General features: G+C 39.5%; 2 protein-coding genes across 2 annotated transcripts in view; one reads left to right on the top strand and one right to left on the bottom strand.

The window, feature by feature from the left end:
• Positions 1–21,090, bottom strand: part of LACC1 (laccase domain containing 1) — a 64,055-nt gene that overhangs the window by 19,528 nt on the left and 23,437 nt on the right. The window lies entirely within an intron of this gene.
• On the top strand, positions 5,946–17,228 carry CCDC122 (coiled-coil domain containing 122). Its single transcript, XM_074943841.1, has 4 exons — positions 5,946–6,059; positions 11,318–11,716; positions 15,009–15,125; positions 17,079–17,228. Exons 1-4 carry the CDS (start codon positions 5,946–5,948, stop codon positions 17,226–17,228), a joined length of 780 nt encoding a protein of 259 aa, XP_074799942.1.

A 21,090-nucleotide genomic window follows, 5' to 3' on the forward strand; every position in this document is an offset into this window, starting at 1 on the left:
TTCCAGCACTTTACAAGAACAGTGGGAGGGGAAATAACCAACATTCCAAACAAAGATGGACTACAAACCGTCAGGAACAGTGTCCCCGATAATGTCATGGCAAACCTGGTGGCTGCACTTTGTGACTTTGTCCTCACCCATAACTATTTCACATTTGGGGACAATGTATACCTTCAAATCAGTGGCACTGCTATGGGTACTCACATGGCCCCACAGTATGCCAACATTTTTATGGCTGACTTAGAACAACGCTTCCTCAGCTCTCATCCCCTAATGCCCCTACTCTACTTGCGCTACATTGATGACATCTTCATCATCTGGACCCATGGAAAAGAAGCCCTTGAGGAATTCCACCATGATTTCAACAATTTCCATCCCACCATCAACCTCAGCCTGGACCAGTCCACACAAGAGATCCACTTCCTGGACACTACAGTGCTAATAAGCGATGGTCACATAAACACTACCCTATATCGGAAACCTACTAACCGCTATACTTACCTACATGCCTCCACCTTTCATCCAGACCACACCACACGATCCATTGTCTACAGCCAAGCTCTACGATACAACCGCATTTGCTCCAACCCCTCAGACAGAGACAAACACCTGCAAGATCTCAATCAAGCATTCTTACAACTACAATACCCACCTGCTGAAGTGAAGAAACAGATTGACAGAGCCAGAAGAGTACCCAGAAGTCACCTACTACAGGACAGGCCCAACAAAGAAAATAACAGAATGCCACTAGCCATCACCTTCAGCCCCCAACTAAAACCTCTCCAACGCATCATCAAGGATCTACAACCTATCCTGAAGGACAAGCCATCACTCTCACAGATCTTGGGAGACAGGCCAGTCCTTGCTTACAGACAGCCCCCCAACCTGAAGCAAATACTCACCAGCAACCACACACCACACAACAAAAACACTAATCCAGGAACCTATCTTTGCAACAAAGCCCGTTGCCAACTGTGTCCACATATCTATTCAGGGGACACCATCATAGGGCCTAATCACATCAGCCACACTATCAGAGGCTCGTTTACCTGCACATCTACCAATGTGATATATGTGATCATGTGCCAGCAATGCCCCTCTGCCATGTACATTGGCCAAACTGGACAGTCTCTACATCAAAGAATAAATGGACACAAATCAGACGTCAAGAATTATAACATTCAAAAACCAGTCAGAGAACACTTCAATCTCTTTGGTCACTCGATTACAGACCTAAAAGTGGCAATTCTTCAACAAAAAAACTTCAAAAACAGACTCCAATGAGAGACTGCTGAATTAGAATTAATTTGCAAACTGGATACAATTAACTTAGGCTATTTCCCCTTGTTTATTTCTCCTCCCACTGTTCTTGTCAACTGCTGGAAATGGCCCACCTTGATTATCACTACAAAAGGTTCCCCCCCCCCCACCCACCCCCGGCTCTCCTGCTGGTAATTGCTCACCTTTCCTGATCACTCTTGTTACAGTCTGTATGGTAACACCCATTGTTTCATGCTCTCTGTGTATATAAATCTCCCCAATATATTTTCCACTGTATGCATCTGATGAAGTGAGCTGTAGCTCACGAAAGCTTATGCTCTAATAAATCTGTTAGTCTCTAAGGTGGCACAAGTCCTCCTTTTCTTTTTACGGATACAGACTAACACGGCGGCTACTCTGAAACCCATGATTTTTTGAGCCAATCCCAAGATTTTGGACGGTCCGACTCACAATTTGTGATCTCTTGAAGTTGGCAATACTGCACGTCCCCTTTACCTCCTTGTCTCCCTGTCGGCTCTCTCCTGCTTAGATGCTCCCTTCAGCTGTGTCAATTCTTCTCTCTCATTTCGCTCCTCTTTAGAGACGCTCCCTAGCCATGGCAGGGGCCGGCCACCACAGGCTTCCTGCCCTGAGGGAGCAGGCGGCAGCAGGCCCTGCTCTGGGGCTGTGTGACGCTGAGGGGGAGCCCGCCGCAGCAGTTTCCTTTGCTTCCCCCTCCCTCACCCCAAGGTGCACAGGGGTTGGTTGGGGCACTGCAGGTGACCTCCCCCCTCCCTTTTCTTTGTTTGCAGGTTTATTTTTAATGCCACAACCTCTAGCTCCTCCCCACTGCCTGGTGGAAAGGGGGGGCACGCCCATTGGCTCTAATTTGTACACCACGCCCCACTTTCCTGTCACGCTCCTCCCTTCAAGGGGCTCTCACAAAACCTTTCTCCAGGGCCATCAGGGCCAGCGCTAGGCATAAACAGACTGAGCAATTGCCTAAGGCCCCAAGCAGCTCAAGAGGGCCCCCTATTAATTATTAGGATGGGGGGGGAGCGGGGAAATATTCCTGCTCAGGGCCCTCACTGGGCGAGCACTGCCTCTGAGGGCGATACTAACTGATGCTAGTCACTTACTGGATGACTTCTATATTAGAATTAATCCTGAGTCAAACCCCATGGGCAGCCCCCGGCTGTAAAAGGCTCAAAACACAAATCACATTTCCACTGCACATAGCCACCAGGGACCAAAGGTCACACAGAGGGAATGTGACTCCCGCACACTATGGAGCAGATCTGTTTAACCTCAGTCAGGGGAATTTGTCAGTGCTGCAGAACAGCCAACCCTAAGCATTAAAAAAAAAAATTTTTTAAATGAATCAGGCCTCAAAAAATTAAGTGATTGGCTTAAATATCATGAGCTTTTCTTTCAAAAATAATACATTTGGGGGTCTTTTTATTTGCCTTCTGATTCTTGAGGCTTTAAGGTTCTTGTTTTCTCTGCAAGCACCAGGGGCAGAAACTTACTCTTTAAATAATGATAACTGAGACTCTGACACAATAATATTACTTCAGAAGCTTGGGGTTTAAGCAAAACACAAAATATCATCATGACTCATAATACCATCCTGTGTGATAATATTTGGACTTCTCCCATAATCTCAAGGGTATTTATTTATGCCACAGATACGTTATCCACAGAAATTGCAGCTGCCAAAGTAATGTTGAATAGAATAGAAGGTGAATTAAGAGTGTAGACAGGCCAAGAGTTCAGGAGTCCCACTATTATTCAGTTTCACCTAAAGAAGCGTGCATAGTTGTTTTCCTGATTTAAAATAAATTGAAATGTATTTGATCATTAGCCTTGCCTCTCCCTTGTCTCAAAATGGTATAGAGAAATCATCTGAGAGGAAAATCTCTACATTTTCCTATTGTGGACAAAAATGCTGGAAAATGGAGTACTCCTCAGTGGCTCTCCTAATATAGCTACGGCGACGTAGTCCATACACAGCAATGAGGCCAAAACTGTATGGGGGAAAAGCAGCTGCTCATGTCCAGTACTCCCCAGAGACCCAGTTCATGGCTAAATTATGTGCTGGTGACTGCAGTTTAGTACTGAAGATATCCTTAATATGTGCCCCTTTCATGCACATTTTTTCCAGAGCATTTAGCCAGTTTACTTGACTGTACAGTGATTTTCTGTCTTTAATTAACCTTTATTTGAAGTGATACAAACAATATCAATAGGCTTCAGAGAAATGGTTTTAAATGAAGTCAATCTGACAAACACATTGAGTTCTCTATGATTGCTTCACTACTGTGTCTTTTTTTCAGTTTTTCCTATTTTTTGTTTTACCTGGAGAAGGGATAAAGGGGTAAATAAGCAATATAATTAGGGCTGTCACTTAATCGCAGTTAACTTACGCGATTAACTCAAAAAAATCAACTGCAATTAATCACAGTTTTAATCACACTGTTAAACAATAGAATACCAACTGAAATGTATTAAATATTTGGGATGTTTTTCTACATTTTAAAATATATTGATTTCTATTACAACACAGAATACAAAGTGTATAAGTGTACAGTGCTCACTTTATATTATTTTTATTATAAATATTTGCACTGTAAAAATGATAAACAAATAGTATTTTTGAATTACCACATACAAGTACTGTAGTGCAATCTCTTTATTGTGAAAGCGCACCTTACAAATGTAGATTTTTGTTGTTGTTACATAACTGCACTCAAAAACAAAACAATGTAAAACTTTAGAGCCTACAAGTCTACTCAGTCCTACTTCTTGTGCAGCTAATTGCTAAGAGAAATAAGTTTGTTTACATTTACGGGAGATAATGCTGCCCGCTTGTTGTTTACAATGGCACCCGAAAGTGAGAACAGATGTTCACATGGTACTTTTGTAGCCGGCATTACACGGTATTTTTGTGCTGGATATGCTAAACATTCATATGCCCCTTCATCCTTTGGCCACCATTCCAAAGGACATGCTTCCATGCTGATGATGCTCGTTAAAAAAATAATGTGTTAATTAAATTTGTGACTGAACTCCTTCGGGGAGAATTGTATGTCTCCTACTCTGTGTTTTACTCGCATTCTGCCATATATTTCATATTATAGCTGTCTCGGATGATGACTTAGCATTGCTCCTTTTAAGAACACTTTCACTGCAGATTTGACAAAATGCAAAGAAGGTACCAAAGTGAGATTTCTAAAGATAATTTCTAAAGATAGCTACAGCACTTGACCCAAATTTTAAGAATCTGAAGTGCCTTCCAAAGTTGGATTGGTACGGGGTGTGGAGCATGACTTCAGAAGAAGAGCAACACTTTAATGTGGAAACTGCAGAACCCGAATCACAAAAAAACCCATCTTCTGCTGGTGGCATCTGACTCAGATGATGAAAATGAACATGCATTGGTCTGCACTGCTTTGGATCGTGATCGAGAAGAACCCATCATCAGCATGGGCACACGTCCTCTGGAAAGGCGATTGAAGCATGAAGGGACACATGAATCTTCAGCGCATCTGGCACGTAAGTATCTTGCAATGCCCGTTACAACAGTGCCATAGGAATGCCTGTTCTCACTTTCAGGTGACACTGTAAACAAGAAGCGGGCAGCATTATCTCCTGCAAATGTAAACAAATTTGTTTGTCTGAGCAACTCGCTGAACAAGAAGTTGGACTGAGTGGACTTGTAGGCTCTAAAGTTTTAAATTGTTTTATTTTTGAATGCAGTTATTTTTTGTACATAATTCTACCTTTGTAAGTTCAACTTTCATGATAAAAAGATTGCACTACAGTACTTGTATTAAGTTAATTGAAAAATACTATTTCTTTTATTTCTACAGTCCAAATATTTAAAATAAAAATAAATAAAAGAGAGCATAGGACACTTTGTTTTGTGTTATAATTGAAATCAATCTATTTGAAAATGTGGAAAACATCCAAAAATATTGATATAAATGGTATTCTATTATTGTTTAATAGCATGATTAATCACACGATTAATTTTTTTAATCACACGCTGAATCACGATAAATTTTTAATCGCTTGACAGCCCTAAATATAATAGGAGTTCATGATTAAATTGCCTCAATCATATATTGCTGTTGCAATGTTAGAAATTACATTAGAACTGCAAGCAAAATCCTCAGCACATGTTGTGACCATATGCAGCTATGACTGTTCATACCAGCTGAGGATCTGCCCCATGAACCAGCAGGAAGAACATTTCATAGATTCATAGATTCATAGATATTTAGGTCAGAAGGGACCATTATGATCATCTAGTCTGACCCCCTGCACAACACAGGCCACAGAATTTCACCCACCACTCCTGCAAAAAACCTCACCTATATCTATAACACTCAACAAAAGAAAAAATGTAGTTTTACAGAAGAAACACAGCAGTGTAGATTTTGAATCCTCTATCATCATTTCCTTTGAGTTTCAACCTATTAATTATGTTTCTTGATGATCAAAAATGGGCCATGATGAATAATTTATTGATCTGGGTTCTTATATGAAGAGTAAGTCCAAAAATATTTTGAAAGTATTGTCCTTTGTCTTTATCAACTGTTTAACATGGGAATCAAACTAGACTATGTGAAAACAATATATTTTTATTCTGTGTTCTTACAATACTACCCTTTTGTCTAGAAATGGCTAAGCAAAATTCTCCATCATTAGTTGAAGTTGTAAAACAAGTAGCAGAACAGCAACATTCACAAGCATCAGAAATAGAAAAAAGCAAAATAGTTCTTTCTCAGTTACAGGTAAGATCTAATTTAGAATGTTGGATTTACAATGTAGTACAATAGACAAGGAAGTTATTACTATGAATAAGGGAAGCTGATATTTCTCTATTTTCCTGGGGTATCTTAATTCAAAGTTAAGGCAGTTAGTCCATTCTTAAAAACAATGAGGAGTCCGGTGGCACCTTAAAGACTAACAGATTTATTTGGGCATAAGCTTTTGTGGGTAAAAAACCCTCTTCTTCAGATGCAAGTCTCCATGCATCTGAAGAATTGGGTTTTTTACCCATGAAAGCTTATGCCCAAATAAATGTTAGTCTTTACGGTGCCACCGGACTCCTCATTGTTTTTGTGGATACAGACTAACACAGCTACCCCTCTGATACTTAGTCCATTCTTAATTTACCTGGTTGTACTTAGGTTTTGCCAAAAACAGTATATGCCTATGTCATTATGGTGCAGTTTTAACAGAAGTTTTAATCTTTTATTTTGCAAAAATTTAATTGAAATGGCAAAACTCAAAACATGAAATATAAGCTTAGACCATTTTTCATGGTGGACTGAGTAAAAATAATGAAGGGTTTGATAGAGAGAGGATAATAAGAGTTTAAAAATCACCCTATCAATTTTTCCACTGGAGTGTTTCACTTTTTGGTATCCTTTTTCAAGAAACCTAAAATCCTTTAGGACATGTGGATTTTGGCTGGATGGGGTGTGTCCTATCTCAGCCCTCACTGCCGTGCATGTAGGTTTTGTCTGATAATATAATATATTATATACTGGATATATATAGCTATGGCTAAGATTGCATAATGGTTTCTGTTCTGATCCTTGCAAAAAACTCCCTTGATTTTCTGAAACTCTCACCTTTTAGACTGAATTATTCAGTCTTGATTTCTATCTGAAAGCTATATTTTTAATATGGGGAGAATAAAAAGGAAATACATTATTCCTGAGCTAAAAATATTCTTTCGATCATTTTTTGGAATAGTCTTACATCTGAAATAATCAAGGTTTGAAATTTTGCATGAAAAGTAATTCCTATTTGAGAGCAGTGTACACTCTTCCTCCTGACAAAATCTGTTTTGATTTGATCAAGTTATGTGTATTGGGAAATCACATATTGAGTATGCATATTGAGTAGATTGTTTTTTCTGAGCTCAATGTGCACCTAAGGAAGATAGTTTCACAATCAACGGCAAGTCATCCATACTGCTGAAATCAGTAAGGAGAATCACCACTGAGTGACGGGCTCCTGCGGTCTTTTTAAGGGCCACAAGTTAGGGGCCCCTTTATTACCTTATCAATCTACTATCTACCAGCTCCCCTGCACTTTCCCCAATTTGGGAGCTCTAAAGTTGCACAGGAGAGGAGTCCCCTCCTTTGGATCTTCTAAGGTCTGTTGAACAGTGGCTTCCTTCTTTAGACTTTCTTGGGCACATGGCACAGGGATTCCTTTCTGCAGACAATTTTTATGGCTCACCAGATGGAACCTTGGTCTGGCATGCCTTGAAAGCTTTTATCACCTGCAGGAGAGGTGCTTCCTAAGGGGCATGCAGCAGAATATTGTGATATTGTTGCAGCAAATAGTTTTAGATTATAATATTTACACAGGTTATATGCAACTTTTGGGAAGCCCACGGAGCTTCAAAGTCCTGGACAATTACACTCACTCATTTTCTTTTAGTTTCTTCCTTTTTTTTAACCTAGAACATTCCATACAAAAGCTAGCATTGATGTTAAGGTTGAATAGTTATGAACTCAGAAGTCAGGAAATACCAAAATTAAGATTGTATTTACATCTCTAACTCTACTTCCTTATGTGTATTTCACAGAAAGCACATAAAACAGTTGTTTCTTCTCCAAAATTCAAGATCTTTGCCATTCGGACCTTTCACTTGTCTATCCTAGATGGCTGGTAGATCAGAGATGATGCCAGTTCTACTGAAAGTTTCTCTCTTGTTATCTAAGATTTGAAAAAAGTTCTATATAAACAATATAGGGTCATTCTCCTTAATCCTGTCAAGGAATTCAGCTTCATAGATGATGTCCCTCCTCATACCGTTATCCAGGTCCTCCATGTAACAGTCCTGCCTAACAGCATGCCTGCACTCTAAATTGTTTATGATAGTGTTCATGATTAGCTCTTCCATTTCTGGACATAACTTAACATATTGTTAAGTTAATTCTTTTTGGTTTAGTTTGTCAGAGTTCAGTTGTCAAAGTGGTTTACTTTAGAGACTTCAGTACTGTCAGTGGATTCAGTAACTTTACAGCAATGTGACTTAATTTAGACCATTAGTGCTTGCAGCCAAACAGATATCCCGCTTACATTTTCACTTGTCAATGTCCCTTTGAGTAGGCATGCACTCTCCTACTGATACCATCATAGAAAACAGAGATGCAAAAGATATAGTAGGTTATTTTGCCAATCACTACTATTTCATTATTGTTTTATATTGTCAGATGCTGAGTCCAGTCTAGTTTTATTCATAGATATTAAGACCAGAAGGCACCATTATCATCAGCTAGGCTGATTTACTTAACAAAGGCCATAGAATTTCATCAACTGATTCCCACATCAAACCCATAAATCTGGCTGAGCTACAGCTTGATTTAAAGTGATGGAAAATCCACCACAGCCCCGGATAAGTTGTTCCAATGGACAATTACCCTCACTGTTAAATATTTCTGAATTATTTCTAGTGTGCATTTGCCTAGTTTCAGCTTCGAGCCATCAGATCTCATTATGCCTTTGTCTGCTAAATTAAAGAGCTCTCTATTGTCAGAAATCTTCTCCCCATCTAGGTACTTACAGACCTTAATCAAGTCACCTCTTAACCTTCTCTTGGATTAACTAAACAGATCTCACTTCTTTAGACTCTCAGTGTTAGGCAGATTTTCCAGTCCTTGAGTCATTCTCATAGATCTTTTCTGAACCCTTTACTATTTTTCAACGTCCTTTTAAAGATGTGGACACCAGAACTGGACACAGTATTCCAGTAATAGTCTCTCTAATGTTGTGTATGCTGTTAATACCCTACTCCTACTTGATATTCCCCTGCCTATACTTCTAAGAATCATATTTGCTCTCTTAGCATCTGCATTACAAGGTGAGTTAGTGTTTAGCGGGTTGTCCTCATGACCCCTAAATCCATTTCTGAGCCTTCCAAAATACAGTCCATAATCCTATTAACGTGCCCTACATTCTTGGTTCCTAAATGTATGACCATGCATTTAACTGTATTAAAACATTTTGATCAAGTAAGCCCAGTTTACTACAAAATTGAGATCTCTTTGTAGAGATCCCGCGATAGAAATCTGTCTTTATCATCATTTACCTCTCCACCAATTATTGTGTCATCAACAAACTTTACCAGTGATGCTTTTATATTTTCTTCCAGATTACCGATAAAGAGATTGAATAGCATTGGGCCCTGAGCAGACCCTTGTTGTATCTCATTAGAAATGAGTCATAGATTCACAGATATTTAGGTCAGAAGGGACCATTATGATCATCTAGTCTGCACAACGCAGGCCACAGAATTTCACCCACCACTCCTGCAAAAACCTCACACCTATATCTGTGCTATTGAAGTCCTCAAATCGTAGTTTAAAGACTTCAAGGAGCAGAGAATCCTCCAGCAAGTGACCCGTGCCCCATGCTACAGAGGAAGGCGAAAAACCTCCAGGGCCTCTTCCAATCTGCCCTGGAGGAAAATTCCTTCCCGACCCCAAATATGGCGATCAGCTAAACCCTGAGCATATGGGCAAGATTCATCAGCCAGATACTACAGAAAATTCTTTCCTGGGTAACTCGGATCCCACCCCATCTAATATCCCATCACAGGCCATTGGGCCTATTTACCATGAATATTTAATTACCAAAACCATGTTATCCCATCATAAGCCATCATTGGATGACAATTCACCATTTACAACTACTTTTTAGATGAATCACTTAGCCAGTTTTTAATCAATTTAATATGTGCCCCAATGATTTTGTATATTGCTATTTTTTTTCTCAGAATGTCAGGTGGTACTAAGTCAAATGCCTTCTAAAAGTCCTGGAGATCACAAGATTTAGGCTTATCTAGACTAGGAAAAAGTGATTGATGCTAGGAAGATCTGAGTTAACAGGAACTAAGGACCATCACTACCTCCCACTGCAAGTGACCTAAAGTGACACTTCCTTGACCTAAAAAGGCACACTTCCTTGACCTAAAACACATAGCAGCACATACATTTTTATAAAACTCCATACCTAAACACAAAACCCTACACTGCACATGCAATTCTCCCCCTTGAGAGAGCATGAGAAAGAGAGAACAAACTACACCTGATGGATGTTACTCATGTCACTTAATGCATGATTGGAAGGCATTCATATATTATGGTGATGAGAGCAGTGTAAGAACCTAGATCGAATTGAGTTAGCTAAACCCAATTAACTCAACCACATTTCCTAATATAGATGCAGGGTGACACCTTTACCTTGGTTTTAGCCTGTTGCCTCCTGATTTTACCCTGCATCTGCAATAGGAAAAGCAGTTGAGTTTAGTTTGGCCTAAACTTCTAGTTTAGATAAAACATTAGGGAGACTGATACTGTTAGGGTCTCTGACACATCCCACTATACATCATCTGACTATGAGGAAGCTGAACCCATTTGAAAGATAACAAATTTCATGTACACTTATCTTTAAGACCAATAGGATAAAGCAGGGGTCGGCAATCTTTCAGAAGTGGTGTGCCGAGTCTTCATTTATTCACTCTAATTTAAGGTTTCGCGGGCCAGTACTACATTTTAACGTTTTTAGAAGGTCTCGCTCTATAAGTCTATAATATGTAACTAAACTATTGTTGGATGTAAAGTAAATAAGGTTTTTAAAATGTTTAAGAAGCTTCATTTAAAATTAAATTAAAATGCAGAGCCCCCCGGACCGGTGGCCAGGACCCAGGCAGTGTGAGAGCCACTGAAAATCAGCTTGCTTGCTGCCTTTGGCACATGTGCCATAGGTTGCCTACCCCTGGGATAAAGCCTCAGATATTGTCACCTATCATGTCTCTTGGTGATGATTTTAGGAAATGGAACTCTAGTGATCTCTTCTATTCAAACTATTTTTTTAAGTTGTATAGATTTCTCTATTGTGTGTTCTGTATAAAATGAAAAGAAAGAATTCTGTTAACTAAATGTAAATGATATTGTATAAATAGCCTGCTGCTATACTCCCAAATATTGGCTTTCCACTGAAAGGAGAATATTATAACATTTTACAGGCTGAGCTTCAAGAACTTGAAAAACAAATGGAGTCTGCTTTATTAGAAACAAAGGTAACAGAAAGGCAAATTTATCAGCAAGATGATGACATAGAAACTACAAAATATCACTGTGAAAGTCTGGAGTCCCAAGTCAGATCCCTGTATGCTGAAAAGATAAGGCTGAAACTTGACACAGAAGCAGCGCAAGAAGAATTTGAGATGATGCTTGCAAGAAATAGTGCATATCATGAGAAAATAATGGCTCATAAAGAGCATTATTGGGAAGCAGAAAGCAAAATGCCAGTTATGCTCGAACTTGCTAAAAAACGAGACATGGTTAAAGAGCTAAAGACAAAGAAAGAAGAATTAATGAATGATCTCCAGAATCCTGAAGGACAAGTTATAAAACAAGTGCAGGTCAGATGTTTCTGTTTCTAGATACCTTTCCTATTGTGTACAAAAATATTTTACAATTTAAAATTATAATCTGGTCTAGCTTTGCAGTGCTTGCTATGGTGTGCGGATATGTGGAATATCTGGGTTCATTGCCCAAGCTAGATTGAGTAAATGGTGATCTTAGCTTACCGCAAAAATGGTACCAGCCACTATTCTTGATGTTTGATTCCAAAAGCTAGGTTCACCTGATATAACAACATTAACTTGGCTGTGAGGAAACTACAGTGCTGTCAGCTAAAATTCATCCACTGTTATTTGTAGGATACTGCAGGGTCTTGGATAAACCTACATATACACTTTTCAGAACACACACTGTATATCCCTGTAAATGTTACATTACCACTGTCAGCTAACAGCACATTGTTTAGTTGGTAACAAATTGTACTTGAGCTATGTGTGAACAGAAGGTGGAGGGGGTGAGAAAAGATGACATAAGAAGGGAGAAGGAGAAAAAACATCAATTTTGTTATGTCTAATCTCTAGCAATCGTGTGTGTGTGTGTGTGTAATTTTAATGCTTTATTAAATTTGTAAAAGTTAAAGCAGTCTGAGCTGCAAAAATGTACAGCTATAGAGGAAAACTAAGTATCTGCATATCTGAAATTGTCTTAGAATCACAGAGTCTAATTCTGATGTAACTTACACTGGTATAAATCAGAAGTAACTCCACTGGAGTTACACTATTATAACAGTAATGTGAGATTAGATTAAACCTACAGCTCCCAGACTGAAAAAACAAAAACAAATTATCACAATAAACCAAGTCTTGCACCAAGATTAATGGACAAAATTAAGGCTTAACATAGGAAGGTTATGTCTCATACTGACTAGAATGGGGGTTGCACCTGCTTCTGCAAGGGCTAAGTTTTTTCAGGTTTTAGTGTCTCTTTCTTACATAAATGGCATTAAACTTTTACAATTGTTCAAATATGCCATAATCTGTATCCTCCCCCGCAGATCTATAGTGGCAAAAGTGTAAATTACATAGGTGATCAAGTGATTATATGCACTAAAGCTTTGAATTTAAGGTTTATGTAAATGTATACATACATCTATATTCGCATCTGGTGCTATAAAGAGGAACATGGAAGATATGCGCTCTTTTTGCTGCCTATAAACTCTATTAATTGTTGTGCTTTCTTTCTGTGGCTTGTGATTGCATATACTTTAAATTCCATGTGGCTTTTCTACGATAAAAAAGCCTATGTAGAATGAAGGTTTTATCTTGTAATCCCCTCTTTCTTCTCTGAGAATGAACTCTATAGAGAAACCAGCTTTTTTATTATAAATCATTTAGTTATGTAGGCGACATTGCTATTTGAGCATAATCAGAGAAAATTACAATAGATGAGAAATGATTTATTACATGTAAATCCATCTACAAATGTGGCCCTTCTGCCACGTGGAGTCTGCAGCAACAAGGGCCAGGTTCACTGTTTAGGGGTTTATCTTAACACTATAAAACAGAACGGGCTTGAGCCCCCACCCAGTAATCTGGGAAAACTGAACACCACCTCCAGGCGCCTTTAAGAGGCAATACGTCCGCACTCGCAAGCACTGAATCTATGTATAACAAATAAGAACTTTTATTAAAAGGGAAAAGGAACCAAGCATTAGTTTGGGAAAACATCACAACCATATTCAAAAGCATGTGATCATGTGATCATCCCACCCCAGAATACACTGGGCAGTGTCCTTCGCCCCAGGTTCTCACCTGGCAGTGTGGAAGTCCCACAAACAAGTGGTCCTTTAAAAGCCACTGCCCTCTCCCTCCACTGCACCCCACTCACAGTTGCTGTCCTTGCTCAGCAAAGACCTAGGGTTCAGAGGTGCGTTCATGTGAGTTCACCTCCCACTCGGGGGATGGCGGGGAATCAAGCAATGCCTCAGCTGCTGCTGCCATAGACGCTGCAATTGGCTCGCAGTTGCCACCATTCCCTCTGCATCCCTGCCCGCTGCCGTCACTGCGCCACCGTTCGCTCTGCTCCCATTGGCCTCTACACCCTCGCTTTCTCTGCTGCCACCTGCAGCTCTGCTGTAACCTCTGTGACACCATGTCTTGAGGTCCCACCTCCTAACCCAGCTCTCAGTGATTTCAGCAATTCATGGGGAATCTCACCGCTAGTGCAGGCTGTTTTGTTGAAATGCTGCCCCACAGCAGGTCTAAGAGCAGGTCTACACTTAAAATGCTGCATGGGCACAACTGTGCCACCGTTGTGAAGACCTGGCCTAAGGATTAGCATTTAGAACTGGGTCTCAGAGACTTCAGCTGTAGTGATCTCTTAAAAAATCAAAACACTCTCTCTCTCTTACTTTTTAAAGACAGAACTGATTACATTCAGTTGAGAGAGAGAGAGAGAGAGAGAGTGTGTGCGCGCGTGTGTGTGTGGAGGGAATGTCAAATAGCATCTAAGACACTTAGAAAGACCCCACACCACCAGGTAGGAACACCTGTCCCCACTCTCTCTCCCCTTTCATTGAGATTTGGCGTCTCTGTCCCCTGCTTAGTGAGTGCAGTTCAGTTGATGGTGACCCCCTCAATCAGCGCGTGCTAAGCACAGTTCTGCTGCCCTTTACAATAAGGATAACATTTCTTTACCCCTGCACTCAATGCTAAAGTGATTTGTAACCCAACACCACCCAAAACTGATCGCTTTGTCAGCACAGTTTGTCTGAGGCAGAGTAGGTGTGTTCATGTAAATACAGTTGGGTCCTCAAGTCTTCCCCCACCCCCCAGCTCATCGCGAGATGTCAGGGGAGAGTTCATTCCCTGCTTACACTTTGATAAACACAATAGCCAAAATTCCATTAGCATTAGATTTCACATGGGAGGAGAATGTAATTCACATATTATGCACATTAGTACATAATCAGTTGATTGAATTTTTAAAGCTGACTACTGGTCTTGTATATATGCACACTTCTAAAAACTTTTTTTTTAAAAAGTTGTGTGTGCAATAGTGTGCTAGATAAATTCAAATTGTTACAGCCCTGTAGCTGTAGCCATGTCCACAGCAATATTACTGTGTAGTTTTTGTAAATATATCAATACATATAATTTGCTAGGTAGGCAGGAAGTTTATTTAAGTCAAACTTTTAAATTGTTGAACTTATTTCTTTAGCTAAAGTCAATATTTATGCAAACAGATTGTTAAAATGAAATTATAGAAGGTAAACAATTATACTAGAGTTATCTTTGTTTTACAAATGGGGTTTGGGGTTTTTTTGTTTTTAATTCCCACATGTATCTTCAGGAAGAAATTACACATTTAATAAAGGAAGTTACTATGGTAAAAGAGTCTATCGATGAAAAGAAAAAATTGCTTGAAGAAGAGAAAAAAGTGCACGTTAAGCTTAGAAAAGAGATTGAGGTAAGGTTTAGAGTTATTCGACTAGAATATAATTACAGTCATATGACAGAACATACATATTATAGTTGAAGTTCTAAAATATTTTACTAAACAGGTTGCTACATATCCAAGCATATACATTAACCAATGATAACACCATTAAACTCAAATCCTGAAGAATACTTAATATTGGTAAAACTCATCTAACCTTGAGAGCTTGAATTTTTGAGAGCATGGGAAAAATTTTAGTCAGTCATCAGCATTTTCCACCGCAACAGCTTAGGAAGAAATTCAGCCACGAGATCTTAGAATACTGTCAATCACTTCTCCTTTGCCTTCTTCTGAAAGCGAATGAAGAGATTGCTGAACTTGTAACACTTGTTGTTTCTCGAAGTTGCTCTTTATAGGTGGCAAGTTTAAGATGTTTGGGGAAAGGAGGTAATATTGGGAATTTTAAAAAAGAGTCTGCAATGGGATAGTATGTAGAATTTACCTAAAACGGTTTACTACTTGTTTCTGTCTTGACTGTTCATTGCTTGCCCTATGGTACCTGATATCTAACCAATGGAAGAATCAATTGCATGAAGAAAATGGCCTTCCTGAGCACCTTCAAAATTTGAGCTGTCTGTGAAGTAGAGAAAGCACAACTCCTCCTAATTTGCTATCTGCCCAAATATTAATTGTTATGAAGTTATTGTTTAAATAGTTGAGTGATATTCAAAAGTACATCTGAGAGGCGTTGAGCCTCAGACTTACATATCCTTTGTCTTGTTAGGCAAATTAAATGTCATAAAATGTAATGATCTGATTCAAAGCCTGATAATACAAAGGTTTTGAACAGATTTGAGACTAGCTCAGTAGAGCACTACAATATGGAAGGGAGAGAGGGGATTTTTTCAGATTACAAGGAACAGGAGAAAATTCTTAAACTGAAAACTAAAACACAACCATTTTAAGATCCTGGGTCAACTGTCTGTTCTTCGGCATCTGAAAACAGACCTTTTTATCATGACAAAATCCATCCGAGAAAGATAGAGGAGGAGTTTTAGGTCATCTGAAAGCACTTTGTAAAACATTAGGTTATCAGAATAAATGTAATTAATGCCCTTTATACTCCAGTCAGTTAATATCTACTTTATGACTGTTGCAGGCTGAAAATTAACTCTGAGCCTGGGGTTACTTTCCATTTTCTTTAAGTTATTTAGACTGTGAGCTCTGTAGGTCTCAGAGGAAAGGGGAATCTGAAAAAAAACAAACCCCAACCTAAAACACAAAGCACACACACACACACACACACACACCTTTGAGAGTATCCTTTTTTTTTTTGTTAAAATCCTAGAAGGTTCCACAAGGCAAATGCCTTGGTCTATGAGGTGTTTGGATGGAGAACTCCTAGGCCAAAGTCTGCAAAGCATTTGGTTGATTTTATAATATGAATATTGGAGACTATAAAGAGATCATCTAACTCAGGCGTTCCCAAACTTCACTGCACCATGACCCCCTTCTGACGACAAAGTTACTACATAACCCTGGGATGGGGCCGCAGCCTGAGCCCCGCTGCCCTGGGTGGGGTGGAAAGGGAACCACAGCTTGAGCCCTGCTGCCCCAGGTGGTGCTGGAGCTAGAGCTTCCTTCAGCCCTGGGTCCCTGCAAGTCTAATGCTGGCCCTGGTGACCACATTAAAATTGGGCCATGACCTACTTTGGGGTCCTGACCCACAGTTTGAGAACTGCTGATCGAACTTATTTCTCTAGTAACCTAAGTTACAGTCAAATCCAGTTTTTGAGGAATGAAACAGTATCTTCACCCTCTACTCTTTGTATTGTCTATACTCTTTTCTGTACAAATCAACATTGGCCAGAGCAGTGCAGCTTTCCTGACCATAGAGCCCTGCCAGCTACATTAGTCTGAATCTTTGTGTTTCATGTGTTACCTGCAAACAGTCCTCAGATGTATTTTATTCTGTTTTATTAGGTACAGAATAAAAGGGGTGATGCTATTCTAAAACGTTTGCATTGTCAACTGAACAAACTCCAGTCGAACAGAAGACAGTGGCACTGGCACATTCAACAGATGGAAAAAAAGGCAGCTGAACTAAGAAAGAGTGTAGGAGCAATAGAGTGATATATAGGACAGTATAATACAATGCTCAGCAATTTATAACATATGCCATCCTTTATATATAACAGGTGGTTGTTGGAAATAATCCCTTGAACTTTGGACTAAGGATGAGTGATTTTTTTCCCCCTCCTACTCTGTGCCCTAAAATACTTTGTGTTCTGTGCCAACCTTTAATGGCCTAAAGCAATGTTCTCTTTTGTTCATGGGGCAAGTGACTGCTCAGGAAGGAATTTATTACAATTCCCAGACTGCCTTCAAAAGCATCTACCAACATTTGCAAATCCCTTAAGACCATATAAATTTGGAAAGTTCCTTTTCGTTTGGTTGGAGGTTTTTTTTAGATCAAGTTCTGCATTGTTTTTCACTCTGGGAAATTCATATGAGGTGGATAATTGCATTTAACGAGCTACAAAAGCTTCAGATCTTTCAAGCACAGCTCTAATCAGTGCAGTGTACTAAGTAACTCTGAGCTCTCTGGTAGTATTTTGCCATGTGGAAGAGTCAGCTGTACAAGATACTATAGCATTCCTGCTCGCCATGTGCCAGGATTCCCCTCACCCTAGCACAAGTGTGTGGGAGAGAAAGAAGACATACACAGTCTTTCCTGCTTGCTTACCACGAAAGGGCCAGGGACGATCACAGGTTAAGAATGGCGCCTCCTAAAACACAGTCGCTTCCAGAGCTCCCGGTAAGGCACTACACTACCCCTTCCTCAGCGTTGTGGCTAAATGCCACAGTCTAACTCTATGGAGGCTAAAGTGTAGGTAAAATTAATTCTAGTAAATAAAGATCACTTTCTAGAGACCAGTTTTGTTTGAAATACACAGATGTATGTTTTCTGGGGTTGGGGGATAAAAGGAACGTAAAGAGTAAAATGGCAGTTTAGAATGACATGGTGCTGCAGATTCCTCCATCCTTCCGAACCAGTTCCTATGGTAGGACCTGAGACTATTCCTATTGGTACCAATATCAAAATTCTTCTGGGATTCAGATGGACTAGGATCAGACCTTTGCTGTACACTGTTGATCTATGTCACAGTGAAAGAAGAGGGAGACAACATGGTATGATGGCCTTTTCCCTGGCCAACAGACAAACCAACCAACCCAAACATTATTTAAACTAAAAAGAAAAAAGAAAAGGAGTACTTGTGGCACCTTAGAGACTAACCAGTTTATTTGAGCATGAGCTTTCGTGAGCTACAGCTCACTTCATCGGATGCATAGCATATCGTGGAAACTGACTTCCACGATATGCTATGCATCCGATGAAGTGAGCTGTAGCTCACGAAAGCTCATGCTCAAATAAACTGGTTAGTCTCTAAGGTGCCACAAGTACTCCTTTTCTTTTTTCTTTTTACGAATACAGACTAACACGGCTGTTACTCTGAAACCTGTCATTATTTAAACTGTAATTTTTTAAAAGCCAGCTTTGTGCAGACTTTTTTACTGCGCTGGACAATAGAAAATGTGGAAGTTCAGCACAACATTACCAAGTTTTGTCAATTCTCTTTTTTCTTGTCTGTACTGAGGTTTTGTTTTCACAGAACTGATCACTTGTTTGTCTTGTACTTCTTCAATTAACTTTCTGTGCTCAAAGTCAAAGCTTCAGAGGAGCACACAGAGCATCGTAATTACAAGACTTAAGTCATGCATTTCCCCAAGACTTTTGGAAAAGAAAAATGAACACCAAATCACCATTTATTTAAAACTTCATGTCAGAAAGTTAGTGAATAACCAGTTTCTCTGCATAATAATTTTTCTCTGCATGATTTGTATTGTTTTGTACTTTGCATTTCTGGAATTTGTATTCATTGTTTATTCTTATAGTTTAGATGACAATTCACTCTTGAGCCAATCAATAATATTCATATTTATTCCAGAAAGTATTTAATATTGTGTTTGATGAGGTATTGGTTTATGTAATTTACATTTGCCTTTGAGTATGTGCATGTATTTGAGCAAGTTGAATATTTATGTTTTACTTAGTTTTTTCTTATTAAACTGTCTAGATACTGTCAGTTTTAGGAAGCTAAAATTAAATGCATTATGACTGTTTTAATTAATATTTTATTCTTAGTAAGAAAGTTCATATAAACATCTATGTACTTTGAAGAGTATGTGTTTTCCTTCATATAAACTGATTTGTGCCCATCACAATGAATCTCAAAGGGTCATTGTCACTTGTTTAATCCCCAACATTTGCCTGCCTTAGATAAAGGTAAATTCCCCATGCAGTAATCCACCTAAGGCACATTTTTAACACAATAACCTAGAAATGTAAAGCTTTGATTTTAAAAGAAGACAGAGAAACATTACTTAAAAGCAACACCATCCTCCCCAGAGTCCCGGGGGGTGGGGGAGTGTCTCCAGTATAAGTCTCTGTCCCCTTCTTAGCCCAGGGGATTGGTGTTCTCCTTTATGTGATGACAGAGGCTTTTTTGGCTGCCAGATTTCTCTCTGGGCACTGGCAAGCTCAACAGCCACCTGTTCCCTTCCCAAGGGTAACCTCAGCTGAGTGGAGTTCCCTCTTTTTAACTCCTCCTCCAGTCCCCCCATGAGTTTCAGATGCAGAAGGGTGGGGTCACTCCAAGCTAAAGCAGCTCCTTAACCCCTTGCATGCTGGTATAGTGTCTGTATACCTCATCACAGCATCCAGTCTTGATTTGAGGACAATAAGAGACAGAGAATCCAACACTTCCCTTGGCAGTTTGTTCCAATGGTTAATCATGCTCACTGTTAACGAAAAAAAATGTATTTCTAATTTGAATTTGTCTGGTTTTAACTGCCAGCCACTGGTTCTTGCTATGCCATTAGATTGAAGAACCCTATCGTACCTGGTATTTTCTCCCCAGGAAGGTACCTATACACTGTACTCCAGTTGCTTTTAACTCTTATTTGATAAACTGAACGGATTGAGCTCTTTAAGCCTCTCATTGTAAGCTGTTTTCTCCAGCCCTCGAAGAGTTTTTAAGGCTCGTTTCTGCCCCATCTCCAGTTTTTCAAAATCTTTTTTAAAATGTGAGCACCGGGACTGGACACCATATTCCATTGTCAGTGTCACCAATGCCGTATACAGAGGTAAAATCACCTGCCTACTCCTACTCACTGCTCCTCTCTTTAGACAGCCAAGGATTGCATTAGCCCTCTGCCACAGCATCTCACTGGAAGCTCAAGTTCAGTTACTTGTCCACTATGACTAAATCCTTTTCAGTCACTTGTACTACCAATAATGCAAATTCGAAGGTCATACGTCTAGGTACAAAGAATGCAAGGGGACTGTATTCTGGAAATTGTTTCCAGAATACAGTCCCCTTGCATTCTTTGTACCTAGATGTATGACCCTCAAATTGGCAGTATTAAAATACATTTTTGTTTGAGTGGGCCCAGCTTACCAAGCAATCCAAATCACTCTGTATGGCTGCTTTGGCTTCGTCATTATTTACCACTCCATCAATCTGTGTGTCATCACAGATGTTAGGAGCAGCGATTTCGTATTGATATCCAGGTCATTGATAAAAACGTTAAATCACATTGGGCCTAGTACTGATCCCTGTTGAACGCCACTAGAAAACCCTCTATCTGAGCATCACTTTCCACAGTTAGCCAGGTCTCAGTCTATTTAATGCTTTATCCATATTGCATAGTGCTGATTTTTTAATCAGAATGTTGTACAGTACTAAATCAAACATCTTCCCAAACCTAAGTATATTACAGCTACGCATCATATGGTACAGACACCCTTTATCATATGGTACAGACAATAAAATTCTCAGTTATTGTGATTACTCTTTACAGCCCTCACTAAACGCTGCAATTGTAGGCTCAGATCTTGCAAACAGTTAAGTGTGTGCTTAACTTTCCTACT

This window comes from Natator depressus, chromosome 1 (assembly GCF_965152275.1).
Source record: "Natator depressus isolate rNatDep1 chromosome 1, rNatDep2.hap1, whole genome shotgun sequence".
NCBI classification, from domain to species: domain Eukaryota; kingdom Metazoa; phylum Chordata; order Testudines; family Cheloniidae; genus Natator; species Natator depressus.

Bases quoted from the DNA above. Each gene is read 5' to 3' on its own strand.
- CCDC122 (XM_074943841.1), top strand. From the start codon at position 5,946: ATGGCTAAGCAAAATTCTCCATCATTAGTTGAAGTTGTAAAACAAGTA. The intron at 6,060-11,317 runs GTAAGATCTAAT...AACATTTTACAG, and splicing joins TAGTTCTTTCTCAGTTACAG to GCTGAGCTTCAAGAACTTGA. The intron at 11,717-15,008 runs GTCAGATGTTTC...ATGTATCTTCAG, and splicing joins AAGTTATAAAACAAGTGCAG to GAAGAAATTACACATTTAAT.